This window comes from Centroberyx affinis, unplaced genomic scaffold (genome assembly GCF_046629955.1).
Source record: "Centroberyx affinis isolate AG114_WGS23_722 - 3 ecotype Tasmania unplaced genomic scaffold, CSIRO-AGI_Caff_v1 ptg001581l_1, whole genome shotgun sequence".
NCBI lineage: Eukaryota > Metazoa > Chordata > Actinopteri > Beryciformes > Berycidae > Centroberyx > Centroberyx affinis.
The window spans coordinates 176,659-200,989 of record NW_027280031.1 but is presented as its reverse complement, the minus strand read 5'-3'; the positions used below and the strand labels follow the sequence as shown (position 1 = coordinate 200,989).

At 41.2% G+C, this 24,331-nt stretch overlaps 1 protein-coding gene across 1 annotated transcript in view; it reads left to right on the top strand.

The window, feature by feature from the left end:
• atrnl1b (attractin-like 1b) overlaps window positions 1-24,331 on the top strand; it is a 92,913-nt gene that overhangs the window by 5,684 nt on the left and 62,898 nt on the right. Inside the window, 16 exon segments of the mRNA XM_071527843.1 lie at window positions 2,191-2,274; window positions 3,770-3,883; window positions 4,397-4,525; window positions 5,542-5,750; window positions 6,690-6,864; window positions 8,289-8,376; window positions 8,962-9,223; window positions 10,298-10,481; window positions 10,587-10,741; window positions 11,406-11,490; window positions 12,085-12,299; window positions 12,955-13,073; window positions 13,320-13,452; window positions 14,742-14,929; window positions 16,741-16,954; window positions 17,678-17,869. Of these exon segments, the coding sequence (XP_071383944.1) occupies window positions 2,191-2,274; window positions 3,770-3,883; window positions 4,397-4,525; window positions 5,542-5,750; window positions 6,690-6,864; window positions 8,289-8,376; window positions 8,962-9,223; window positions 10,298-10,481; window positions 10,587-10,741; window positions 11,406-11,490; window positions 12,085-12,299; window positions 12,955-13,073; window positions 13,320-13,452; window positions 14,742-14,929; window positions 16,741-16,954; window positions 17,678-17,869 (2,546 nt within the window).

Here is a 24,331-nt window from a genome sequence, read left to right as displayed (position 1 = left end):
ATCAACAGGAAAAAGCCATATAAGCCAAATATAGAGATCAGAAAATAAATGAAATGACTCTACACATAAAACAATAAATAGCAGTAACCTATAATGGAAACAAAAAGCAAAATTGTCACAAACACACAGCAATATACACAGCCCACGTTAGTTGAATTCATTTTGGGAGTAACAGTATAAACTTTGGCATCTGTAGTATTGGGCCATGACTCTCTCATAGATTTATCTCAAGATCACATGATCTGTCATCAAGATGTCTCATCACTCTTTCCTGTAATGTCATATTTTTTTTAAAGTAGGCGTGCCACTGAAGAAAAATCTTTAAAAAAATTGCTAGAAGGTGACTGCATACCTGTACGGAGTCTTAAGCTTAAATATTTCATTAATTTTTGAAGAAAGTGTAGCTCTAATTTGTGTTTTTTCATTTCTTTTTCACTTAACCGAGAGCTTTATTCCTTAACATTCAGTTCATAGTATGGACTTGCAAGAAACTCAAAGAGAACAGTGTTGACGTGACCCAAATGAAAATAGTGGGTATCAGTGGGTATGGTACCCACTATTTTCATTTGGATCACGTCAACACTGTTCTCTTTGAGTTTCTAGCAATGCATTACTCCATTCTGTTTCATGGGAGAGGGTTGACTTTTGCTGAACTTCAAATGGCTTTCTCAAATAATGTTATCAGGAACATAAAAAAGCAGTAAAAGCGAAGGAAAACGGTGTTCCTTTATAAGAAATTCAAGTTCAATCCTCTGTCCAAATTGAAATACCTAGAAAATTCATGGACTTTCATGCCTGTACCAGGGTTTGAATTAGGATGATTTTAATGAGTTAAAGTGACCTGCTACTACTCTAGAGACTCTACTCTACTACTTCTAAAGACTTATCTTTATTTCGTGAAATATTTCTGAAAGAATCCATGTCATACAATATACATATATTCACATCTGCAGCGTGCACCAGGAGTACCAGAGCAACAGAGGCCAACATACATTTGGAAAAGCCTCCTTGCAGTGCTGATGTGTGGCAGTATGAAAGTTTTGAGAAGTTTTGCCAGTGAGTCAGTGGGCTGCTTATCTCTTATCTAAGTCTCTTTGGACAGAGTCACTCAGTTTTGGTTTCCTAGAAACTAATAAGAGCTCAGTCCACAGTTCCTTATCGTTCTATGACGAAATCTATCTAGACATTACCATAGCGCCCAAACTCTACTTCTGAGAAGTGGTGAACCTTGTCAAGTGCCAGCACGGAAAATGCTAAAATGAGGTCTGTGGCCTATTTTGCGAATCTCCTCCCTAGTTCTAACATGTTCTTTATCAAGGCAGTCTTCACAGAGGTGATCTTCTTTCTTTGTGCATTTCTGCATATCTGTCACATGGACTCGTTTGCACTCATGCATGAACTCGTGTTTTTTGCTTGAACCTCTCTGAGTGAACATCATCCTTGCTCAGCATGTCTCTGAGCTGGCTCTTACTAGTTTCCAGCGTTGTGTTAATAATGGCAGGATCAGTTCTCTCTTTTAAAAATAAGGTATAGCACCAAAATCATCCATGTCCCTATAGACTGTTCGCTCCAGCGCTCCATGCGAACACTTCAGCATTAGCAATATTGAGTGATCGTATCATTCGTGGTCCTCTGCAGTGTTTATTGTCCTCTCACTGTCCAGTTCAACAAGTGCATTGTGATGTTCCTTGGATTCAATATGACACTCCACGGTGGAGTGTGCCACATTTGGCCTGGCAATGTATATTGTAGTTAATGTTGCCCATGGTTTTAAGGGGGCCAATTAGCTGCAATGACCAAATTCCAGCAGGACATTTTGTATTTTTGGGGGGGTTATTGATTGAATGGTGGGGCCTAGATCAAACCTTGCTGAAGAATTGATACAATATAGTGGTTTAATTTGTAGGCAAAGATTTCTGTAGAAACATTGACTTAAAAACTAGACAGCATTGGCACCGATGAGATGTAATTGAGTTGAGCTGTTAATTCTTAATCTTTGCATGGCATTCCCGGTGGCACTCAGAAACTCAGTCACAAAAATGAAATACTGATCCATGAACAGTCAGTTGAAGGAAGCCTTGTTTTGATTTAAACATTGGTTTATTTACATTCACAACCATTTGACTGTACACATTCTGCTTGAGGTAATATATTACTGAGCTGACCATGCTGACTTCTGTGATCTTTCAGGTTGACGGAGCCCTCAGGATACCTCACCGATGGTCCTATCAACTACAAGTACAAAACAAAGTGCACCTGGCTTATTGAGGGCTAGTAAGTACTTTTTTCTTTTTAAATTGGTATGTACTGTAGGCCGAAGCTGAGCATGCACAGTCAAATTTAATTGTGCAGTGTAAACTGATTAATGTAATTTAATCAAGCCGATCGGCCTCTCTGTTGAAGATGGTGTACTCTTATTGCTGGCACAGCATAACTATTTGAAGGTTCAGGATGTTTGTTCGTTGAGCTGGGGTTTGAATACCAAATTAATTTAAAAAAAATTCCAATGGTAAGTGGTTCAGCTTCATTGTGAGATTATAAAAGTGTGTAAAATGAATCCCATCAGTAAATGTGCTTTGTGAGATTTTTTTATTCTCCATCACTTAAGGGAAAAAACAAATGAACAACCTGACACAACAAAGTTCAAAATCCAAACAATGGCTAGAAGTATGTTTTAATCAACAGTTGTTCTGAGAAAGGTATGTGTAAAATCCCTGGGCCATCTGTGTAAAGACCTCAACCTTAATTGATCTCTTCTAATACTAGCGCTTTTTTCGGTCCTCATGACAACCAAGGTCACTGGGAGGACAGAGCTATTCAGCTGGAAAGCTTATTTACCAGGATGGAAATGGAAGGCTAGCCTGCTATCCTGATTAATTGTAATTGCAGAGTCACTAAAAAGCTGTATTGCTCTCAAAAATCCAGAGATGTTGTCACACAGAAACCAAAGAACTCTCTGCACCTCTAAATTCAGGTACATTGCCCTTAGTTATCTAAACAAGGATTCAGTTCTACTGGGGTATTTTATTTGAAAAATGTAATGTGAAACAAATGTTCAAAGGTTCCTTCATAAAGCCTAGATCAAGCTTCGGTTAAAGTTATCAAATAATGTTATATCATTTGTGATTCTCCAAGATGGCCAACTGCATTACAGAATTTTTCCTTGGCTGGAGGTGTGAAATATTCCCAGAAATTTGATGCATTTGAATAGCATCCATCATACATCTGCATTCGTTTTTGTTTAAAGAATCAGGAAAGTCCCAATTCTAGAAAAGTGAATCACAAAATTACAAAAAAAAAAAAAAATCAAACGATTTGGCAAATTTCTAAAGGAAAGGAGAGAGAAACACACGGGTTTGATTTATCTTGTGTCTGGTAGGATCATTTAGCATTCAAAAGATGTGTGAAACCCCAGTTGCACAGTGTGAGATGACTTTGTTTTTGACAATTGCCTTTCTTTTGCCCAATTGATTAAGACACATAGATTACGTTTATAAATACATTAGATGTTTAATTTATCCACCAAAATGCAGTCATATTGTCTTGAAGCCACTGCATGCACACATCATGTGTAAACAAACTTCAGTTTCCTGTTCTGAAACATATCAGACAGCCAAAACGTGATGACAGTTTGTTGTGTAATGCCTGTCTATTTTAGGGATCCCTGATGCGGAAATGTTTGTGAACCACCGCCTTAAATTAATAGTAAGGGACCAAAGAATCCAGTTCATAACTAATTGATTTTCCTTTTGGTTTCTTCCTCCTGCAGTCCAAATGCAGTTCTTCGGTTAAGATTTAACCACTTTGCCACAGAATGTAGTTGGGACCATATGTACGTCTACGATGGAGACTCTATATATGCCCCTCTGGTTGCTGTTTTCAGGTGAGTAACTAAAAATGGAGAGAGTGAATTATTTATGTTGGCTCGGTCCTAAATATAGGCAGGTGAAGTACTATAACAGGGTCTTGCATCATCGGTGCCCATGTCTTACTGTGGTGACACAAATTTTAGGTCAAAATGTATTACTTTATTACACTAGTGACTTTATTACACTAGTGACTAATGACTTACACGAGTCATAATCAATAAAGTAAAAACCATTTCATTATTGAATCATTCAGATCAAGATCAGCTATGCAAATATACCAAAAGCCATGTGTAACAGCAAAAATCAAACAAAGCAACTTGATTTTTTGCCTTTCACACACACAGTTGTTATAACTCTATTGGAGAAGAATGGATTCCATCTCAAATCTAAGTTCATATTGTTCACTAAAAGTTATGGGTGGATTGCAGCTTGGTAGTGGCTGATTGTCTTGGGTTTATTACTCATAGTTGGTATGGTTTGTGAAAAAGTGATACAGGGACATTCCTAATTTCTCCATTTCTGTCCAGCGGTCTCATAGTGCCAGAGGTCAGGGGAAATGAGACGGTTCCTGAGGTTGAGACGACCTCAGGCTACGCACTACTACATTTTTTCAGTGATGCTGCCTACAACCTGACAGGATTTGAGATTTTTTACTCGTAAGTATCCAGGCTATATGATTACTCAAGCTGACAACAAAACATAACATAAAACATAACGAAAATATATGAATATATTGTTTTAGTATCTGGTGCCTAACCTTGTGGTGTGCATGCAATGTTCTAACAGTATGCCAAAGGTACTCAGGTTTTCACTCATTCTTAAGGATATAGATCAGGTTTTCAATGAGCCTGTCTAATTTATCATAAGGTTTAGATAATTGGTTTTCAGCTCCATTTGCTTCTTCTAGCACTGCTAATGTATGGTAACATCTATTGCTTCCCACATCTCATAAAAAATATCACCGGTACAAGTGCTTTTTGGATGGACTACTCACACTTTATGATAAGTATGATGGGCTTGTTAAAAAACTGAACTATCTCCTTTAACTGTTAACGGCCAGTTTGGGTTATCTGCTTTTGTAATCGTCATTATTTGTTCTGTGAGCATCTATTAATAATCCTTTTATTTCCCTAACCTTGACCTAATGCTAAATGTTGCTCATCAATCTCCCTCAGTCCTGAAACCTCATGGAAAATTATTGCAATTATGTAACTGTCGTTTTCTCATTTACCAGTATCATTACATCCTCTTTAACATACTTTTGGCAATGCACTAGACAGCATTTTCCAATATAATTTGAGGATAAGGATGAGGAATAGGTAACAGATGTACTGCTGATTGCCGTTAGTGAGCTCTGAAAACATTCCTAACGAACATCAATAATACATAATGACAAAAACAAGTGCGCTAGCGCTTTGTAGGTGCTCAGGTGGAGGGTGGGCGGGGTGTGCATTACTGGAGTGAGTGAAACTGCGCTGGGTTTAATAACTCCACCTGTTAACACCAAAGTGCCGTGGTAGCACAGTGTTTTTGTAACTAAGAGAATTGTTGAACAAAATATTGAATTCATGCATTGAATTATGCAGAGCTCAACTCTTAGAGAGGTGCTCCTGAGCACCTGATAATGGCTGAAGGAATAGTGGTGAATGAATGAATACGTCTGTCTGTTCAGGATCAACTCTTGCCCCAATAACTGCTCGGGCCACGGGAAGTGCACCACCGGGAACTCCATCGCTAGTCGAGTGTACTGCGAGTGTGACAAGTACTGGAAGGGCGAGGCCTGCGACATCCCCTACTGCAGGAACAACTGCGGCAGCCCCGACCACGGCTACTGCGACCTCACTGGGGAGAAGCTGTGTGTCTGCAACGACAGTTGGCAAGGTAGGAGGGAGCTCCGTCTCTGCCCAGCAGATGTTTGGCAGCTTTCAAATCCCCAAGTATGTGTTGTCAGACTCCGCTGATCTCAGCCCAGGAGAAATACAGATACTCGGGAAGAAATACTGGCCCTAACCTTGTTAGAAATGTGGGTCCTATATTAATACATTTCTGCAAAAATCATTTTTAATATAAGCATTGAAAATGTTAAAGGAGTTGCAAGTTAGTCTTTAAAAAATGCTGAGCCAAGTAATATGATCTTTGATGTGATTCAGGAGTGATTGGCTTGCTATAGCGCCACCATCTGGCTGATTCGTGATTAATGAATCATTCCTAGCATGCATATGCAGGAACTCCCAACTAGATTGTAAACTGCTGCAGCTTCTCCCAGGTGTGTGTTTTGAGAAGACTGTTTAGTAAGGTGTAATGAAAAACCTGTTAGCGGACAAGTGTGAACAGCTGTGTTGCGTCCCTGTCATCTGTCGCCACTCACCACTGGTGAGTGGTGACAGGTTGATAAGCTCTGTGACAGTGCATTATAATGGGCCTCCAACTGCAGGACACCAACTGTTTTTGTGTGATGAAACTTGACAGAATCATTAGCAGAGGCACGCTCTTTTTCAGCACAGCCCCCGTTAAAACACTTTAACACATTCACACCTCCCAACCTGTCATGTTCACTTAAGTAGTGGTCGTGCTTTTATGTTTTAGTTACAAAAGCAGAGTGTTTGCTTTCAGTGAGAAGTGCGTGTGAAAATACTAGTCAGATATTAAAACCCATAGCTGAAGAATTCCATCCCAAAATAATAGATCCACTATTTGAAAATTGTAACTCCTACTCCTCGTGCCATGAAGAGGTTTATACTCCTCTTTGTCTTGGAAATGTTGAGGAATGAACTTGAGGAAACAGTGTCTTTTTTTCCTTTTTCTGTTCTCTCTCTGCAGGCCCAGACTGCTCTCTGACTGTACCTTCCACTGAGTCGTTCTGGGTCCTGCCCAGCGTCAAGCCCTTTGGGACCTCACTCGCTCGAGCTTCCCATAAGGCCGTGGTGCAGGAGAAGGTCATGTGGGTGGTGGGCGGATACACCTTCAACTACAGCTCCTTCCAGATGATTCTCAAGTAAGCCCACAACATGACATGTCCCATAATCTCAGGTGTAACGGCGTAGGCGTAGGCTATATATCATAATAGTTATTATTCAATGAGTCCTGCAGAACACGTGTATAATGTCCTCTTGGAAGAAAACAGTGCATCTTTTTACTGTACAATATATATATATATATATTTTTATAATACAGCATTGTTTTTTGAATAATTTTAGCAAGCTTGAATTTGTGTTTTTATTAGTTTTGTAGCTTGCTGTCTTATTTATAGACCTGACACTCACATAAAATAATGACCATACCATAGTCATTCTCATACATACTATAATCATCCTTCTGGAAGGATTGGCAAATTATAATGTGTATTTCAAGGAGAAAACAGCCAAATAATCTTATTTTGTTTGTTTGTTGAGAATATCTCCATTGTATATTGGAGGGATTTCCATTCAGCCTGGACCTTAAAAGTAAAAAAAACAAACTGTTCTGTGATGACAGAGGGGAGTATTTGCCCTTTGGCCAATAATAACACCTAGCTTGCCATTTATATGCAGCTTGTGTTGATTTTTTTTTCCCCCTTAAAAGTCCTGGTCTCTGAATTTGTCATGTCCATGCCCTTATACTGAATTCTTATATAGATTTCCAAGTAAGAATTATTAAAGGAGGATGTGCAGAAAAGCTGGTGGCTTCTTGGCTTAACATCAACCCAGACGATCTCTGGAGGAAATCTCAGCCCAGCCTTAGGGCTCGAAACTGGCAAGAGTGGAAGTTTGGTTTGAATGGTTTGCTCTGTGGCATGCATTCACTGAGCTAAATTTATAAATTTAGATTCTTTTTTTGCTTATTATGCTTAGATGACTCAGTGGATGAAGTGCAGAATGACTTCTAGTTATTTCAAGTTCAACCACTCTACTGAGTAATTTCCAGGCTCACTGTGACAATTCTCCCTCTTAATTGCTCGCTCCAGCTCTCTCCATCTGCCCCGTGTCTTGGTGTACCACCAGGTGCTCCGAGTCCGGAAAATGATCTTTTAGCTAACTCATGCTGTATATATTTACCAATCTGTGATGACTTGACTGTGTGGCCTGTTTTATTGCAAAGCCAATGTAACATTAGCCTACAAAGTTTAATTTGCCCTTGTTCATCAATGTTGTGCAAACTCTCTAGCTTAAGAAACGTAATGAAAGACTGAAGTGGTTCCTAAGGGCATGAACAAAGGAGACTAGACCAGTATGCCTTGATTAAATCAACTGATCATGGGGAAATGTCTTAATTTGAATTCAGACAGTGGCCTGCATTAAAATGTGCAGGAAATAAAATGTATGCAGTGTTTTTAGTATGCAGGTAATAGATACTGTTTTGCATTCTGTATGTATTATCATGGCTTGTGTGTATATGTGTGTGTATAGATGAAATGTACCGTTCTGTTGCTTTGCTCTACAGCTACAACCTGGAGAGTGGCATCTGGAACACAGTTCCCATCAACAGTGGCCCTCTGCCAAGATATGGCCACTCGCTCGCTGCATACCAGGTAAACAGACACTCAGATACAGCCCCGACCGCTCGGGGTACATGGAGAATCTAGGAAACCACAACTACATTTTTGCTTTTAATAGCAGAATCCTGTCATAGATTATCAAGCACAGAGCTGAGGGACAAAGTTTTCATTTTTCTTATGACCACATCTCCCGAAAAGTAAGAAAAAGTCACTTTTAATATTGAAAATCTGTGGTTTTCCCATTTTAAGAAGATGATGAAACTTGTTGGCTATTTAAGTGGCAACTCGAGGGCTGTGCTTGCCCTGATGAATTCACAATGCCATTTTCTGTTTAACAGACACTAGTGTACACAAGACAAATTGTTACACCTACTCATAAGTAGATATCCAAGCATTCATATAATTCAGATTCCGATGATTTGGATGTGTAATTCTCTCACAGTTCCCTACTTTTGTTTTGGAGCTTTTTTCATTTGAAGGCTCCAGTTCGTATCACTATATTTTGACTTAGCCTTACTTTGTACCTGTTTTATTACGCCATGCATCAGCATGTGCATGCTGGCTTGAAGCGGTTGCATTCCAAAACATACTGAGGTGAGTCCCTCCTCTCCTCCCCAGGATGATATCTACATGTTTGGCGGGAAACTGGAGGCTGGCTCAGGGAACGTGACAGATGAGCTGTGGGTGTTCAGTGTGCCCGGTCGGACGTGGCAGAGGAGAAGCCCTGTGATCGGCCCCCCGGCCCAGGCCCAGATCTATGCCGTGGAGGGCCACTCAGCCCACTGCGCCCTGCTGGACAGCGGCGAGGCCGTCATGGTGGTCATCTTCGGCTACTCCCCCATCTACAGCTATGTCAGCAATGTGCAGGAGTACAACCTGAGTGAGTCACAGCTGGTGGAACACTGATAAGAGATGCCTGGACATTTAAAATTTCAGCCTGTTTCTGTTTCTCTCTCTATCAACTCTCTATCTCTGTATCTCTCTCTCCACGTGACAATTGTGGGGAAAAAGTTTCTGTCTTGACATTTCAGTGAGCCTAAGCACAGCATGCTGGCTTTCATCTTTCATACTTCTAGGTACCACCAGCTGCCTTAAATGTGTAATTATTCCATGATCAGTTTTTTAGTGGAAAAAAAAAAAAAAAGTGTTCATCATAGAAATATAAAGAGAGGCTGGCTTGAATAAACCACTTAAAACACTCACCAACTACTCAACATCTGAATCATTTCTGGCATCAAACATTTTGAGTGTGCAGCACTGCCACCCAGTGTTTATTAAAGGGAATAACAGCCATTCCCAGGCAGCTTCAATTGCTAGTAATCTTTTTTCCATCAAATTTGCCTTCATCAATTTAAAAAGGTTGACAAGACTGGCTCTTTAGATATTACCCACTAACGGGTTTTAAATGCAGGGAGCTCAATGTTAAAGCTGCACTGGGCAGCTTTGCGCATTGGCGGCTCCAAATGGCAGTGAGTGCAAACTATTTGATTCAATTCCAGAAATCATGTGTTGTCAGTAAACTGCACACAGCACGCTCATGTTTTCAAGCACAGCCAGTCTGTGATTGTTTTATACAAAGAATATCAAAGGGACAAGAGAGGCAAAAGATATCACATTGGTCAGTCCAGCTTTCTCTTGACGGAGCCAGTTTCGGAGCCAGTTTGTATTTCGCTCTCAATTTACGATTCAATCAATTAGAGGGGATGGGATGCTCTTCTCTGTTGCAGCCTCACTTTGTCATTTAGGCTGATTAAAATGCTGTATTTTTACATATAAATCTAGCCTACTGCATCGTTAAATGTTCTTAAATCAGTTAATTCAAGGAAGTTGTATATCTGCGGATAAAAATGTTTCTATCATTTGATTGTATTATTTGTATGGATAAAACATTTGAAGGATCTGAAAGATATTTGTTGTGTTGTGTAAAAAGCTGTGTGTTGTTCTCCCCTGTCAGGGTCCAACACATGGCTGGTGCCTGAGACCAAAGGAGCGGTTCCCCAGGGTGGTTATGGCCACAGCAGCACTTTTGACAGTGCCAGTAGCAGTGTGTACGTCCACGGCGGCTACAAGGCCCTGCCGGCCAACAAATACGGCCTCGTCGACGACCTCTACCGCTATGAGGTTAACACGCGGACGTGGTGAGCAAACACACACACGCTTACACATACTGCTTCCTTTTTCATTATGTGCACATTTGAGATGCTGCTGTATGCTTTGACACACTTTGCATGCATGTATCCCAGGTTCATCCTGAGAGAGAGCGGTTTTCCCCGATACCTGCACTCAGCTGTGCTCCTCAGCGGCACCCTGCTCATCTTTGGCGGCAACACGCACAACGACACGTCGCTTAGCAACGGGGCCAAGTGCTTCTCCGCCGACTTCCTCGCCTATGACATTGGTAGGGCCTGCTCCCATTGTGGTTGACATATGATGCTGTCAGTTGAATGGTGAACTCTGCAGTGTTGCTATTGCCAAGTTGTGTATGCTTGTTAAAGGCCCCCTCTAGTCACACTCATCATCCCATTCAAACGTTTACACTCTACTGAAAACATGCCATCTAATACATGATATTACTTCCACTAGTCAAGATCTAAATTAGGTTGAAGTATGCCACAGGGGAATTGGGAAAGGGATGGAAAGCTGTTTTAATTGGCAGGAATTAGTTGTTACTCCCTCCTAGTTTATTTTGTAAACCAGTGATATGCCTTCAAGATTTGTTATGTTGAATATTTCAAATAGTTTCTGAGGTCACTGGAGCAGGGCTTTAAATGACAAACATGAAGACTTACAGGGCAAGAATTAAATTAACATTTCAGAAAGCTATCATCAAATGCTTTGCTTTTCCTCCCTCTTATTTCAATATAATCCATATCCTCAGAATGAGTCACTTTATTATCAACAGATCCGATAACTGTACAAGGAATATGACATGGTGCGAAGATCAGACTTGTACTTTTTATGTTGTACAAGGACATATGTGACCGCACACAGCGCAAGGGTGGCATTGCTAGACGTACATTTAGACAGCACCCCCTCTAAATACTGTCTCCTCTCTTACCCAGCCTGTGATGAGTGGAGGCTCCTGCCCAAGCCGGACCTGCACAGGGACGTCAACCGCTTCGGGCACTCTGCTGTGGTCAGCAACGGGTGAGTCTGGCCTGTAGAATCTGCACTAAGACTAAGATGTGTTGGACAGCTGCTTCCACAGTGATTCAGCTTTGAAGCCTGAATCTATGGCCCGGTCTTTTTTATAGACATTTCTCCCAGTGGAGATGACAGTGCTTGCTTTTTGGTCCTGGATGAGGCCTAACCCATGCCCCTCATAATCTGTTGAAGGTTAACCTCTGAATAGATTGTGAATAAATACTGTATGCACACCTTTTTGAAGTATGTGCCTTAGTGACAGATAATAAGCTTTTTATAATTCCTAATCACAGAGGAGGTTGTCACTCTCTAAGCAATGAGAATGTAATCATGTTTGTACAGTTTCATTTTATTTAACTTGTGGCAGCTTTTCAAACAAGGCCTCCACATCACTTTAGTTGCCTTTGAGTCAATATTACTGGAATGATTTCCTGCTTTTCAAAACATATAGTTTTAGCAAGTTTTAACAATCATATTATTCCATACTGGTGACCAGACAAGACGAACTTTTCTTTCAAAACTATAAAAGATAACATACAAGACCTGTCAAGCTTATTTCCATCTTGTTCCTTAATGTTTCCCCTCTTTCTCTGTCAGGTCCATGTATGTGTTCGGGGGCTTCTCCAGCGTGCTGCTCAATGATGTGCTTGTCTACCGACCCCCCAGCTGCCAGGCCTTCCTGGCAGAGGAGGGGTGTGTGAAGGCCGGGCAGGGGGTCCGCTGCATCTGGAGCAAGGGCCGCTGTCTCCCCTGGGAACCCAGCATGGCTAATGGCAGCCTCATTCCTGCCCCCTTCTGTCCCGCTAAAGCTGGTGAGAGAGAGAGAGAGAGAGAGAGAGAGAGAGAGAGAGAGAGAGAGAACCAGGACTCATGTATTTTTGGAAAAGCACAATCTGTTCTTTTCTCCCCAAGGAGTTTTTCTTTCTTTACTGAAATGGCAACAAAGCTGGTATTGATAGAGTATCAGAAATAGGCTTCGGTTTTGATTTCTGATTTGCATTCGCTCCTCCAACTCTGCCAAAAGATGACTGGTGGTCCACATTTTATGCAGAAGAATTACGTTATTTTCACTCCTCCCTCAGAGACAAAACATGGAATTTAGTCCCTCAACTATTCAAAATGACTGTCAGTGTAATTTTAGCATTAACTAATGCACCAACTGTGGACACTGATGCCAACAAGATTTCCTTCCCCAAGTCCAAGCTGTCACCAATCCAAGTAAAAAAAAAAGCACCATACAGGAACAAGGAACCTTGTCTGTCTGCTCTATATTTTAAGTTACAGTGCAAACTGAGAGTTACAAAGATGATTTACTATCCTACACTACAGGAATCTTTGTCTAAATGCTTAGAATTTATATACTCTGAAAAGAACATTTGTACTGGGGGTTTTAAGGTATGATTTTTGAGAATGAATGAACACTTTCACTCATTTGCTCCCTTGTCCCTTTTCTCATTTCTTCGTTAGTCACGGTGGACGAGCGGTGCTTCCGTTTCTCAGACTGTGCCAGCTGTACGGCCAACACCAACGGGTGCCAGTGGTGTGACGACAAGAAGTGCATCTCTGCCTCCAGCAACTGCACCTCTGTGAGTGGTCCAGCAGAGGGCGCCAGAGCACTTCTGGTCTCTGTGCAGTTCCTCCCAACACACACAAATTTTTGATTTTACATGGTATTGTGGTCAGAAAAACCACTACTTGGCCAGAGGCATGTAATGGGATCCATTCCATGATTCAGAAAGACAGGTTTGGTCTCCGTTTTCCTGTTCTATCTTTGATCTCGTCGTCTTTTACCCCGCTCCTCTTCTCTTCCGTTCCCTCCTGTCCTGCCGCAGAACGTGAAGAACTTCACTAAGTGTCCAGTGCGGAATGAGCAGGTGTGCAGCAAGCTGGCTAACTGCAAGAGCTGCTCGCTCAATCTCAACTGTCAGTGGGACCAAAACCAGTCGGAGTGCCACGCGTTGCCTGGTAAGACAGGAGTGAAGAAGGAACACACATATGCACACACAATCTTATTCATAGCTGTGGCAGTCATTGTTCTCGCAAATACATGAGTAAAGTGTCAGGTTTCCATTGTGTCACATTGTCCAGTCTATTCTCGAGATTGTGGAAAAACAAAAGACAAGTGAGTAATATGACTGTAAATATCCCTTATCATTGACGTCATGGATGAAAACTGATGAGCATTTACTAAAACAAAACAGTCACTCAACCTGAGAGTTGATGTGCTGTTCACTGTATAGAATGACTCTGACATTCAGGCTCTGACATTCAGGCCTAGAGTGAATCTTTAAACAGACATTCATCGATTTTTACTTTCAGGATCTGGTTGACTTTAACACTTCATAAATTGGTATATGATGAAAGCCTTTCAGTAATTTCAGTTGATCTGAACGGGAGACAGTTTCAGATTTTAGGGAAGCGCAAAGTGGAAAGGAAAAGGATTTATCAAGTGAGTGATTTTTTTTTCTCAGGCCACCGCACCGTCTGATCCAGTATATTCTGTTCTGAAACACAAGTTGAAAAATACACAGCATCTGGTATTTGCAGAGATGTACTTTCAAGATCTCATCCTGATGTTGTTTATCAGGCTTGGCAGTGTACTTAGTTTACCTCTCACTACCCCCCCCCCCCCCCACCCTGGCCCCCAATGTTGACGCCTGCTGAATCTAAAGAAATGTTGCCGACGTTTGATCCATAATTCTCAGTTCATGAAGCCTTGTCCCCCAAGGGCTCGTTGAGGCACCGGGAGCTGCATATCAGATCTGTGTGTAATGTGTTTTCTGATGCCTGAAAGGGGGTCTCTGCACAATACACACACACACATGCACACATGCACACATGCATCTACATACAAACAAAGCCCTAAATCTTTGAGTGCCCCGTTGTTGAAAGCGGGTTCCCTGCATTCTTCTTTCATGTCTGCATTCCCTACTTATCATTGGGCCTCCTCCCAAATTGAAGTATGGTGCCTGCTGTTGAACAGTGTTGAACTGCTGCTTTTGTTTGTATGCTGATTTAATGGAATGGCAACATTTTTTTCTTATTCTTTCAATGATTGAAGAATTGATACACCATATTATGAAGGAAGAAAAGGCTTGTTGATGTCTTTACTTTTTGTAAACTGGAGCAAAATGGATATATTTTTAGCAACATATTTGCCGTGTCTTGTCCCCAGTGTCCTTCCTTCAAACTGTTTAAGATTTCGTTTTTTTGGGGGGTATTCTTCCTCACATGATACCATCTCTTCCCCCCAGCCCAGCAGTGCAGTGAGGGCTGGAGCCAGGTGGGGGAGGCCTGCCTGAGGATCAACTCCAGCCGCGAGAGCTACGACAACGCCCAGCACTACTGCAAAAACCTCAACGGCAACATCGCCTCGCTCACCACCACCAAGCAAGTGGACTATGTGCTTGAAGAGCTGAAGAAGCTCCAGCAGCAAGACAAGGTAAAAAAAAAAATGAATCTCTTGGAATTGCAAAACAAATGTTGGTATATAATGTTTTGGGTCATGCATGATATGAGTGATTATCCACGGTAATCACTTATATCACTCATAATGACTCAAACATTTTCTTATACTCTCAGAAGCCAGGTGATGGTGTGTCAGGAGTCATCTTTGTTACTGTAGCCCATCCATAACAAGGACCGATGAGATGTGGATTCTGACATGGATTTCTGCATACCACTTTTTTATTGCTCTGTTTTGCTCCTGATTGCAGCTCCGCTTTTAGCTTGTGCAATTCTTGCCATTCAAACAACTGTCATCAAGCTGTATTCCTCCAAGGAATGCCACAAACTGTATGGCTTGTTTCAGACTGTCACACTATTCTTGGTTAATATTAGACACTGCCATGCTAGACAAAGTTTTGGCTGTTTCTGAGAATCCAGAACCAGTGCACCAAGTTCTGATGATCACACCTCACTTAGTTTAGTATTGTCTTGATTCACTTGTTTTACCCAATGTAACATTTCATCAAACATTTATTGAATTCTTTAATACCCTTTAATACCATCTGTCTGCTTTATATAGCAAACCAGGGCCACATGAGTTGTTGTTCATAGTTTTCACTCTAAACGGAATGAAACGCAAATGTATTTGTATACTGGGTATAGCACACATTTCAGTTTTCTAATCCGTATTTAAGTAAGCACAAAAAATATCAACACATTCATGGAAATCCAAAGTCAACATAGAAGTTTCTTGGTGTCATTTTGGTTGTTTCAGTTTCTGGTGTTTGGCGGGCCTCAAAATAAAAATTTCTGAGTACTAGACTCCAGATTGTTTGTTAACACTAGAGAGACCAGGCTGTGGAGCCCCACGTTGTGACCAAGTGACACCCAGAAGCATCACGTCTGCCCAGCATTATGATGTTGCTGTAAAATCAAGAATAACTCATAAATTAAGATAACTCATACATTAAGATTAAGTGAATGTTAAACATTTTAATAACCCTAATAAAATCATAATTCAGTCCTCTATGGTCTTGTAGAGGCCTTTTGGAACACTTGTCTCGAAGCTGGAGCTTCAGAGGTTTATTTGAGCAAATGTCACACACAAGTCTGCTCCATTTTGTCCATAGCCTTATGCCTCGTCCATCTGGACTGAAACTGTCCTCTTCCCTGGAGTGATGGCTACATGATGTGTGTCAACATATCCTCATCACATTCACAAAGAAAACTGTAGTCTACTGATGATTTTGTATGTTTTTATTTTTGTTTAATGAGTCAGGCCTGCTGTATCTCTGAGAATAATTTACATGTTGGCAGTCTACTGGGTCAAGTACCGTCTGTTCCAAACGATACTTTACCATTCCATTTCCTGTCATTTTCCCATTACGTTAAAGTTCAAATCCCGCTATTTTGAAGGCACGTGAGTAATTATATGTATGAAATTAGTTTCAGTAGAGTGTTGATGGTATTCACTGTCCCGAGGTGTAAATTCAGCAGCTATTCAATTGTTGAATAGCGTGCTGGAGCAGGAGAGGGAGAGACATTCACACTTCTGGATAGCAACCATGGATGTATTAAACTTGGTACCAGCAGCCTGTGGCTCATTGTTCTGGCACCAATGAGAGTGTTTTGTGTGGAGAAAGCTGTGGACATTTTTAAAGCTCAAATATTTAGGAAATGTTATGGAAACACTGCATTTACAATGTTGCGGGGAACACTATTTTTTAAATCTCCGTGCCCAGTGGCCTTCAGGCACAGCCTATATGTGTTTATGCCATTTGACACCCTGCTGCCTTCTCCCCACAGCAGCTGTACCCCTGGGTGGGCCTGAGGAAGATCAACGTGTCGTACTGGGGCTGGGAGGACATGTCTCCCTTCACCAACAGCAGCCTGCGCTGGCTGCCAGGCGAGCCCAGTGACTCTGGCTTCTGCGCCTACCTGGAGGAGCCGCAGGTGTCGGGCCTGAGGGCCAATCCCTGCACTGCCACGGCCCACGGCCTCATCTGCGAAAAAGCTGCCGGTGAGAGAGAGAGAGGGAGAGGGACACACACACACACACACACACACACATATACACAGATGCTTACCTGCTTTCAAAAAGGTTTAAAAACACACAGGAATTACAGTTCAATATTCAATTAAAGAGTAACTGAACCCGAAACCCAAATCTGTGGTGAAGCCTGACACCTAATGGTGAAAAGTAGGGTACTGCACTGCTCATCTGCTATTGGCTGGTCTTTGTGCCAGTGTGCCACTGTTGTACTCTATGGAAGGTGACATCACCTGGCACAAACACCAGCCAATATCAGATGGCTAGTACAGTACCCTACTTTTCACCATTAGGTGTCAGGCTTCACCACAGATTTTGGTGGGGTTTGATTACTCTTTAAAAAAACATGAATTTGTCCCAGATGCACTGTAACACACACAGAGACAGAGAGTGAGCTGCACTATTTCATAAGGCATTTTGATTAGAAACAACTGCTGTTTATCCATATCTGTACTAATATCAAGGGGTATATTTACACATTAAACCAGAATGTTCACCAAATGTTGATTCTGCTATATTTCAGAAAAATAGATGATTACACATCAAATATGCTACTGTTTTTCAATCAAAATTCTTAAAATAGCTAAGCTAGTGCATTTGTGAGTTCTCTTAAGATGCCAGCAATTATTTTGTAAGTGCAGGTATCACACTTTTCAAATGGTGTTAGAATTAATTTGCTCCTCTCCTCTTCAGGGAATCCCAATCAGAGTTCCCGTCCATCCTGTAAGAAGCCTTGCTCGCTGCACACCAACTGTGCCAACTGCACCAGTCAGGCCATGGAGTGCATGTGGTGTGGCAGCGCCCAGCGCTGCGTCGACTCCACTGCCTATGTCATCTCCTTCCCCTATGGCCAGTGTCTGGAATGGCAGACTGGAGACTGTCTGGGTAAGAATGTGTGTCTGTGTGTGTGTCTATCAGTTGGTCTATCGTATTTTCTCTCTCATTCTCTCTCATCTTTTTCTATCTTTTTTTAAACCTAACCCATACGTGGCCCCTTTGAAGTCTACAGTCAGGCATGAAGGTGGCCATTGATAGCTAACCTAGATTTCCATCTGTAAGCGGTCGATACTCATCACTGAGGTTAAGGGTGGAAAACAGCCGGCCTGTGTCAGAGGGAAAATGGTATTAGATTCCTGTGATTGGCTTCGGAAGTTGCTTTTGGTCTGTAATGGTCAATTAGCCTTGCAAATAGTCTCCCCAACCAGTTAGATTTCCCTGTTGGCCAAGCTGGAGATGGACTTTAACTCCCTGTCATTAGCTAGCTTTGGGGAGTTTAAAAACAGGCACGCATCAAGAATCACTTTCAGAGACGGTTACAAATAACTAGGTTCTGTGAACGTTAGAGGAGCATTATGGGAATGCCTGTGTCAAATGTGGATTTTGTGAATACCAATTTTTCTAATATTAGGAACAGGATCAGCCGGGGCACAGTGAGCCCCGAGGGGTTGTGGCAGCGCAGCTCATTCACCAGCCTCTATGCTACAAAACCATACCTGCTGACACTGGCTAAATATCTAGCACAATAAGCCCAACTCAGCACACACACACATATACATACGCGGACTACACTACACTTTATAGTAGCCTAATGGACTATGTGTAGCAGTAATGTGTCTTTTTCGCTATGCTCGCCTCATTTATGTTTGGATATGATAGAATACCAGTTTCTATGCTGAATATCCTTTACATCCCAGTTGGATTCTCAGTTTGTAGACTTAGTTTGCATGTTATAAAATGGTTAGGCAAGCCGCAATTGCAAATTGAGAGCAGAATGCTCTCAGTTTCAGGCGGTGTGGTGGCTCAATAAACCTAATTGGCCAACTTTCTGTGTAGGTAACATCTTGGTGGTTATTCTCCTTATTACAGTGAAATGAAACATGGCATTTTCACCCAGTTTTTAGATCAAATCCCATTAAATTTTACTTTTTAGTAGTTTTACTTTTTAGTAGTTAGTTCATGCCTTACAAGTTTGCGTACATAAAAATTCCAACCAATAATACAATCAGAGTTTGAATATGTTATTGGTTGACTGCCCCTCTCATCACATAAAACCTGCAACTTCACAACTTTAAAGTGACACAAGTGAGTGCATTTCGGGTCACACAAGTGAGTGGAAGTGTGGCGGTTTATTTACAGCATGGTGACAAATCAACACAAATCAACCAGACAGAGTTGTACATAACTGTTGGTCTCCCACCCTGTGTTTGGCACCTTGGGGACCTTGAGGCGGGGTCGGAGCCTGAGCTGATTTCCAGAGTAGCCTCAGCCTCGCTCTGGAAAAAGCCCATTATTTTGTGCTGTTTTTTTTTTATTTGCTAGTTCTGTTTAAAATGCAAGGGAAATAAACTCTATTCAGCTGGTTTGTACTGTGTTAGACAAGTCAAACTCATATCAGCTTGTTTGTAGGCTAAAGATGGAGAGTGGTAAATGTAATGTAAATGTGGTGTATAACGACATGGAAAAAAATAATTGGACGTATTTAACTTACTTACTAATGTAGCTAACGTTTTAGACGTGGTGTGATTTTATATTTAAGGCCTGTTAACAATCCTAAACCTGTGACAGTTGCAATGTAAAGAAGTAATCTTAAATTTTTTCTAAGTAATTCAGCTTTTCAAGTATTTACCTACTCATTTACAGCTGTTAAATACTTAATAATCACCAGGTAAAAACATGGTAAGAGTGGTATATTATTAAGTACTTTAGCAAGATTGTAAAAGGAAGAGTTCTACCTCAAATATTCTGATGGAGGGGGATTGAATTCCAGATTTTTTTATTTGGATCGTTATCAAATGTTCCACTGATGTCAAGAATGAGCAGCACTTAATATATTTATTTTACCATTCAGAGGAAAATCCTTAGCACGGTTGAATGTCACCTCAGGGTTTTGAACATTTAGCCTTTCTTGTCCTCAGCCTGCCACTACTTTGATCCTGATTTGGACATGTTATCTTTTTATGCTCTGGAAAATGAGACTGCCATCGTAAAGGAATACTCTGACCTTTCAGCAAAGAGGCTCTCGGAAGAATCTTACCATTGTGCATTTGGTAGCAGTTTCACCCTTGAGTGTCCAGCACATGGCTTGCCGCAGTGTGTATACTAACTCTTTTGAGATGATAATGACTTAATATTAATAACGCTATTTGTGTAGCACTTTTCTAAAAGATTACAATGTGCTTCACAATCAAAGACAAACACAGAAACAAGCAAAGACAGCAGCAAAAACAAAGACATACCCATCAGGATAGAGGAGTGATACAGATAAGGGAGGAGAGTAAACCAAACAAACCAGTATCTTAGAACGATAGTGGGAAGAGAAACATCATTACATAAAAGCACATCTGCTATCTGTAAACAGAAACATGGTGTTAATCTAGCTTGTACCATCAGCTAAACATACACAAAATGCCGACGCATTAGCGTGCGCCATTGTTAACTAAATAAATATTGGACATGCATGGGTGAAGCTGTTATCAGTTGTTTCACTGCACAATGGTAAGTTGATCAGAGCTCTTGTTTGCCTAAAGGTCATTGTAGTTCTTTAGGTTACTGTGCTATTTAATCTCGTGTGATGAATGAAATACACCCACAGGTATGGCAGATCATAAAAACATCTCAGATCAGTTTAGGGAGTAACGAATTTAGGGAGCTCATGGTTGCAGCCTCAAATTCATTTGTGCCAACTGGTGTTTGGTAGCCCAGAGACTTTCGCCTGGATGCTCTGGATATTTGTCATGATGAATCTGTACCTTTTTGGCATGAAGGACAGAGAAGGTTGTCCTATAAATTCTCCTCAGCCCCTCTCCGTTTCTCTCTCTCTTCCTGTTGTTTGTTCTCCCTCCCTCTCGTTCACTCTGTCCCCACTCCTTCTTGAACTCTCTCTCCCACTTCACTCCCTTTCTCTTCATTCGTTGTGCATTTTATATGCACAGAGACAGATGTGCTCTACACAGAGGAGACTGTACAAATACACTCTGCAACTATAGAATCAGTATCATAATAAAATATTCAATAGTATCATTGCCTCCAGGGACAGTGGATGTGCAAAGGGCAGGCTGTGTATTATATTGTATTTGGTGCTGTCAGTATAGAATAGCCTATTTTTGCATAGCCTAGGTTTGTAGACTATGGCTGCACAATGACAACCATTCAGTTAATTGCTTTATCTTGGGTTAAGACTGTTTATTTGTGAGTTGCAAACTGCAATGAAAGCTTTGGACACTGTTCTGATGATTTCCACCTGTCAGGTAATTCATAATTCAAAATACCTCTCCAACTTCTGTGTAACCGCACCTTTCCAAATCAAACAGCCAAATCAAACACATGGTCCTCTGTGCTATAGAAAAGACCGTTATTCCTGTTTCAGGCTTTAGTCAAGGTGGTTCAGGAAAAGTCAATTCCCCTCAAGCTGGGTTTGGTTCAGACAGAATTTAGAATGTGCAAAGTCGAGTCGGGGTGGAAGTTTTAAACCCTGGTTGACTTTCTCTTTTCTTAACACATTTTCCATGGTCTTTCATTTTACCTTCTATCTCAGGACAGACCTGTACACCGACTCCACATGACTCTCTCTCTGTCTCCCTGTCTGTCTCCCTGTCTCTCTCTCTCTGCGTATGCGTGTCTGGTCAGTCACCTTTAAGTTCATTTTATCCTGCGGACATGCTGTAGGTGACAGCTGTAGAAATATGGCAGTCAGAGGGCAGTTAGGATAGACTAAAAGCAATAAAGATATTTAAACATATAAGATGAAACTCTTTCCATATGGATCTATACACTCAACGAGCACTTTATTAGGAACTCCTTACTTATACTGGGTAGGTATCAGCTTTCAGCTCAGTGTCAACCGGCTACCAAAGTGCCATCCGCCTCAAGGTTCGACGTGTTGTGCATTCTGAGATGCTTTTCTGCTCACCACAGTTGTAAAGAGGTTATCTGAGTTACTGTAGCCTTTCTGTCAGCTCCAACCAGTCTGGCCATTCTCCTCTGACCTCTCTCATCAATAAGGCGTTTCCGTCCGCAGAACCACCGCTCACTGGATGTTTTTTGTTTTTGTTCTGTGTGAACTCTAGAGACTGCTGTGCGTGAAAATCCCAGGAGATCAGCATTTTCAGAAATACTCAAAGCAGCCTGTCTGGCACCAACAACCATGCCACAGTCAAAGTCACTGAGATCAAATTTTTTCCCCATTCTGATGTTTGATGTAAACATTAACTAAAGCTGCTGACCTGTATCTGCATGATCTTATGCATTGCACTGCTGCCACATGATTATCTGAATGGAAAATTGCATGAATAAGCAGGTGTACAGCTGTTCCTAATAAAGTGCTTGGTGAGTGTATATCCACATAGGTTTATGGGCACACTTTTTTTTTGATCAGGGTCTTTTTATTGTAATTTTTCACATTATATCATAGATACACTTGTTGTTTTAATGCAACTTTTGTCATCCCATCACTCCAGGACGCATTGTGAAACAGGTCTGGCCGCACAAAATCAGATTTTGCTCACATTGCTGGTTTCACATTGAGGTTTCCATTGTGAAGAGACTTATTTGTAGTCTGGATGCAGTCCAGCCACAATGCACATACTGTGCAAACAATGTAACAGCAGACAGACAGACAGACAGACAGAGATTTAAATAACTGCAACCACAGGCGACACCAAACAGTGAGAGTGGATACACAGCAATCTGATCGCATACAATCTGATCTTTAGAATCAGATCATCATATCATTCATAAGATCATCATATCATTCTAAAGATCAGAAAATCTGATCTTTAGAATCATATATATATAATGGTTTTTTTTTAATGTTTTTAATGTATTATTATTTTTTTTTCCAGTGAAGCTTTCATGTCTTCTGTTTAAAGGAAAATCTGTCTTAAAATAGTATAGTCCAATGTAGCGTGTAGAGTCGAAAATATCGAATTTAGGATTTAGTAGTATAGTATAGATAGTATAGATAAGAACAAGAAAGGCAAGATTCTAACCTGTGAGAGAACTTGAACCAAGATGGTGATTTTCCTGGGATATGGGTTATACTTGCTAGGTTGAGTACTGTCAACACTAGATGAAGTAAAACCTATTTCAGTGTAAACGGCCAGTCAAAATCACCGTCCAATTTATTGTGAGTGTAACAGCTCCAGGCGTCACGTCAAAATTTTTAGGAGTTGTCATATGGATTCTGTTTTTAGGACATATTTTTATTTTAACATGCTTTTTGGTATTGTGGCAAGACAGAAATCCTCATCCAACTACTTGTGTTCATAGAACGGTGCGTTCCTGAGAAATCTGCCACTTTCATCTTGCCATCAAAACAAACTGAAGTGGCCTTACTTTGTGCTGATTGCTGTTGCGTTGTCATGGTTTCACATCCATTAGCAGAATGGCTTGAGATTTGTTTGACATAAACTGAGGCGAAAGCACAGAATGTTTGTCTCCTTAAAATAGTGGTGGCATTTTCTCCCTTGAAGTATCTGTCTGGGAGGCAAGTGGCGACGCTAAAACTTGTCAAGCAATTTAGTGGCCTCAGAGTTCAGCCCACAATTGACAAAACAGCAGTGTTCCCTCGGCTTTCTGAGTTGGGGCGGGGTGCCACTTTACACATCACATTTGAGCCTTTCATTGAACTTTGCGCAGCTTATAAACTTCTCTGGTAGATCTGGTTTGGTGACACTCTTTCTGACTCATTCTATCCATTTGTTTTCCTCTCCATCAACTGTTTATCTCTTGTCACTGGCTCCTCTTATCGACTCTCAAATCTGTTGTCTTGAAGGCTCAGCAGATGATGGCTTTGTGTTTCACTACAAAGCACAATAATGTGCTTCTTAATCTGCAGGTCCTGGTAGGTGCTAAGTTGCTGAAAAAAGCAGGGAAACTGTGGAGAAGAAATGTCTGGAGTTGTGTGTGTTAAAAAGCCTGAAATCCCACAGAAAGAAAAGAAAAACTGAAAAGTCACATCCCGAAGCATTTTGTATGCTGCTGCGTTGGTCAGTTGCTGTTGTTGCTGGCGCTTTGCGTTGGTCCGCATTTTGTATGCTGCCAATGTTTGTCTCAAGGTGACTATCCTGGTGAAGTTACAATGAAAAGAAATGGATAAATGTGCCTAAACAAAAGAAACTATACAAAGCAGCTAGTGAAGATTTTCAGACTTGAGCTGGGCTTAGCCGAAAATCATCCCAGATTGAAGTTATTTGAGGAGGGCCACTGCGATGGATTGAAACTTGAAACTCTTTGAAATGGTACTAGTAAGTGGGCTCCATTAGAGAAGTGGCAGAGGAGAGGAGAAGAGTTGAGCTCACAACCTAATCACTTCTCAGACATACTTGGTTTTAGAAGTTTATGGTTTCA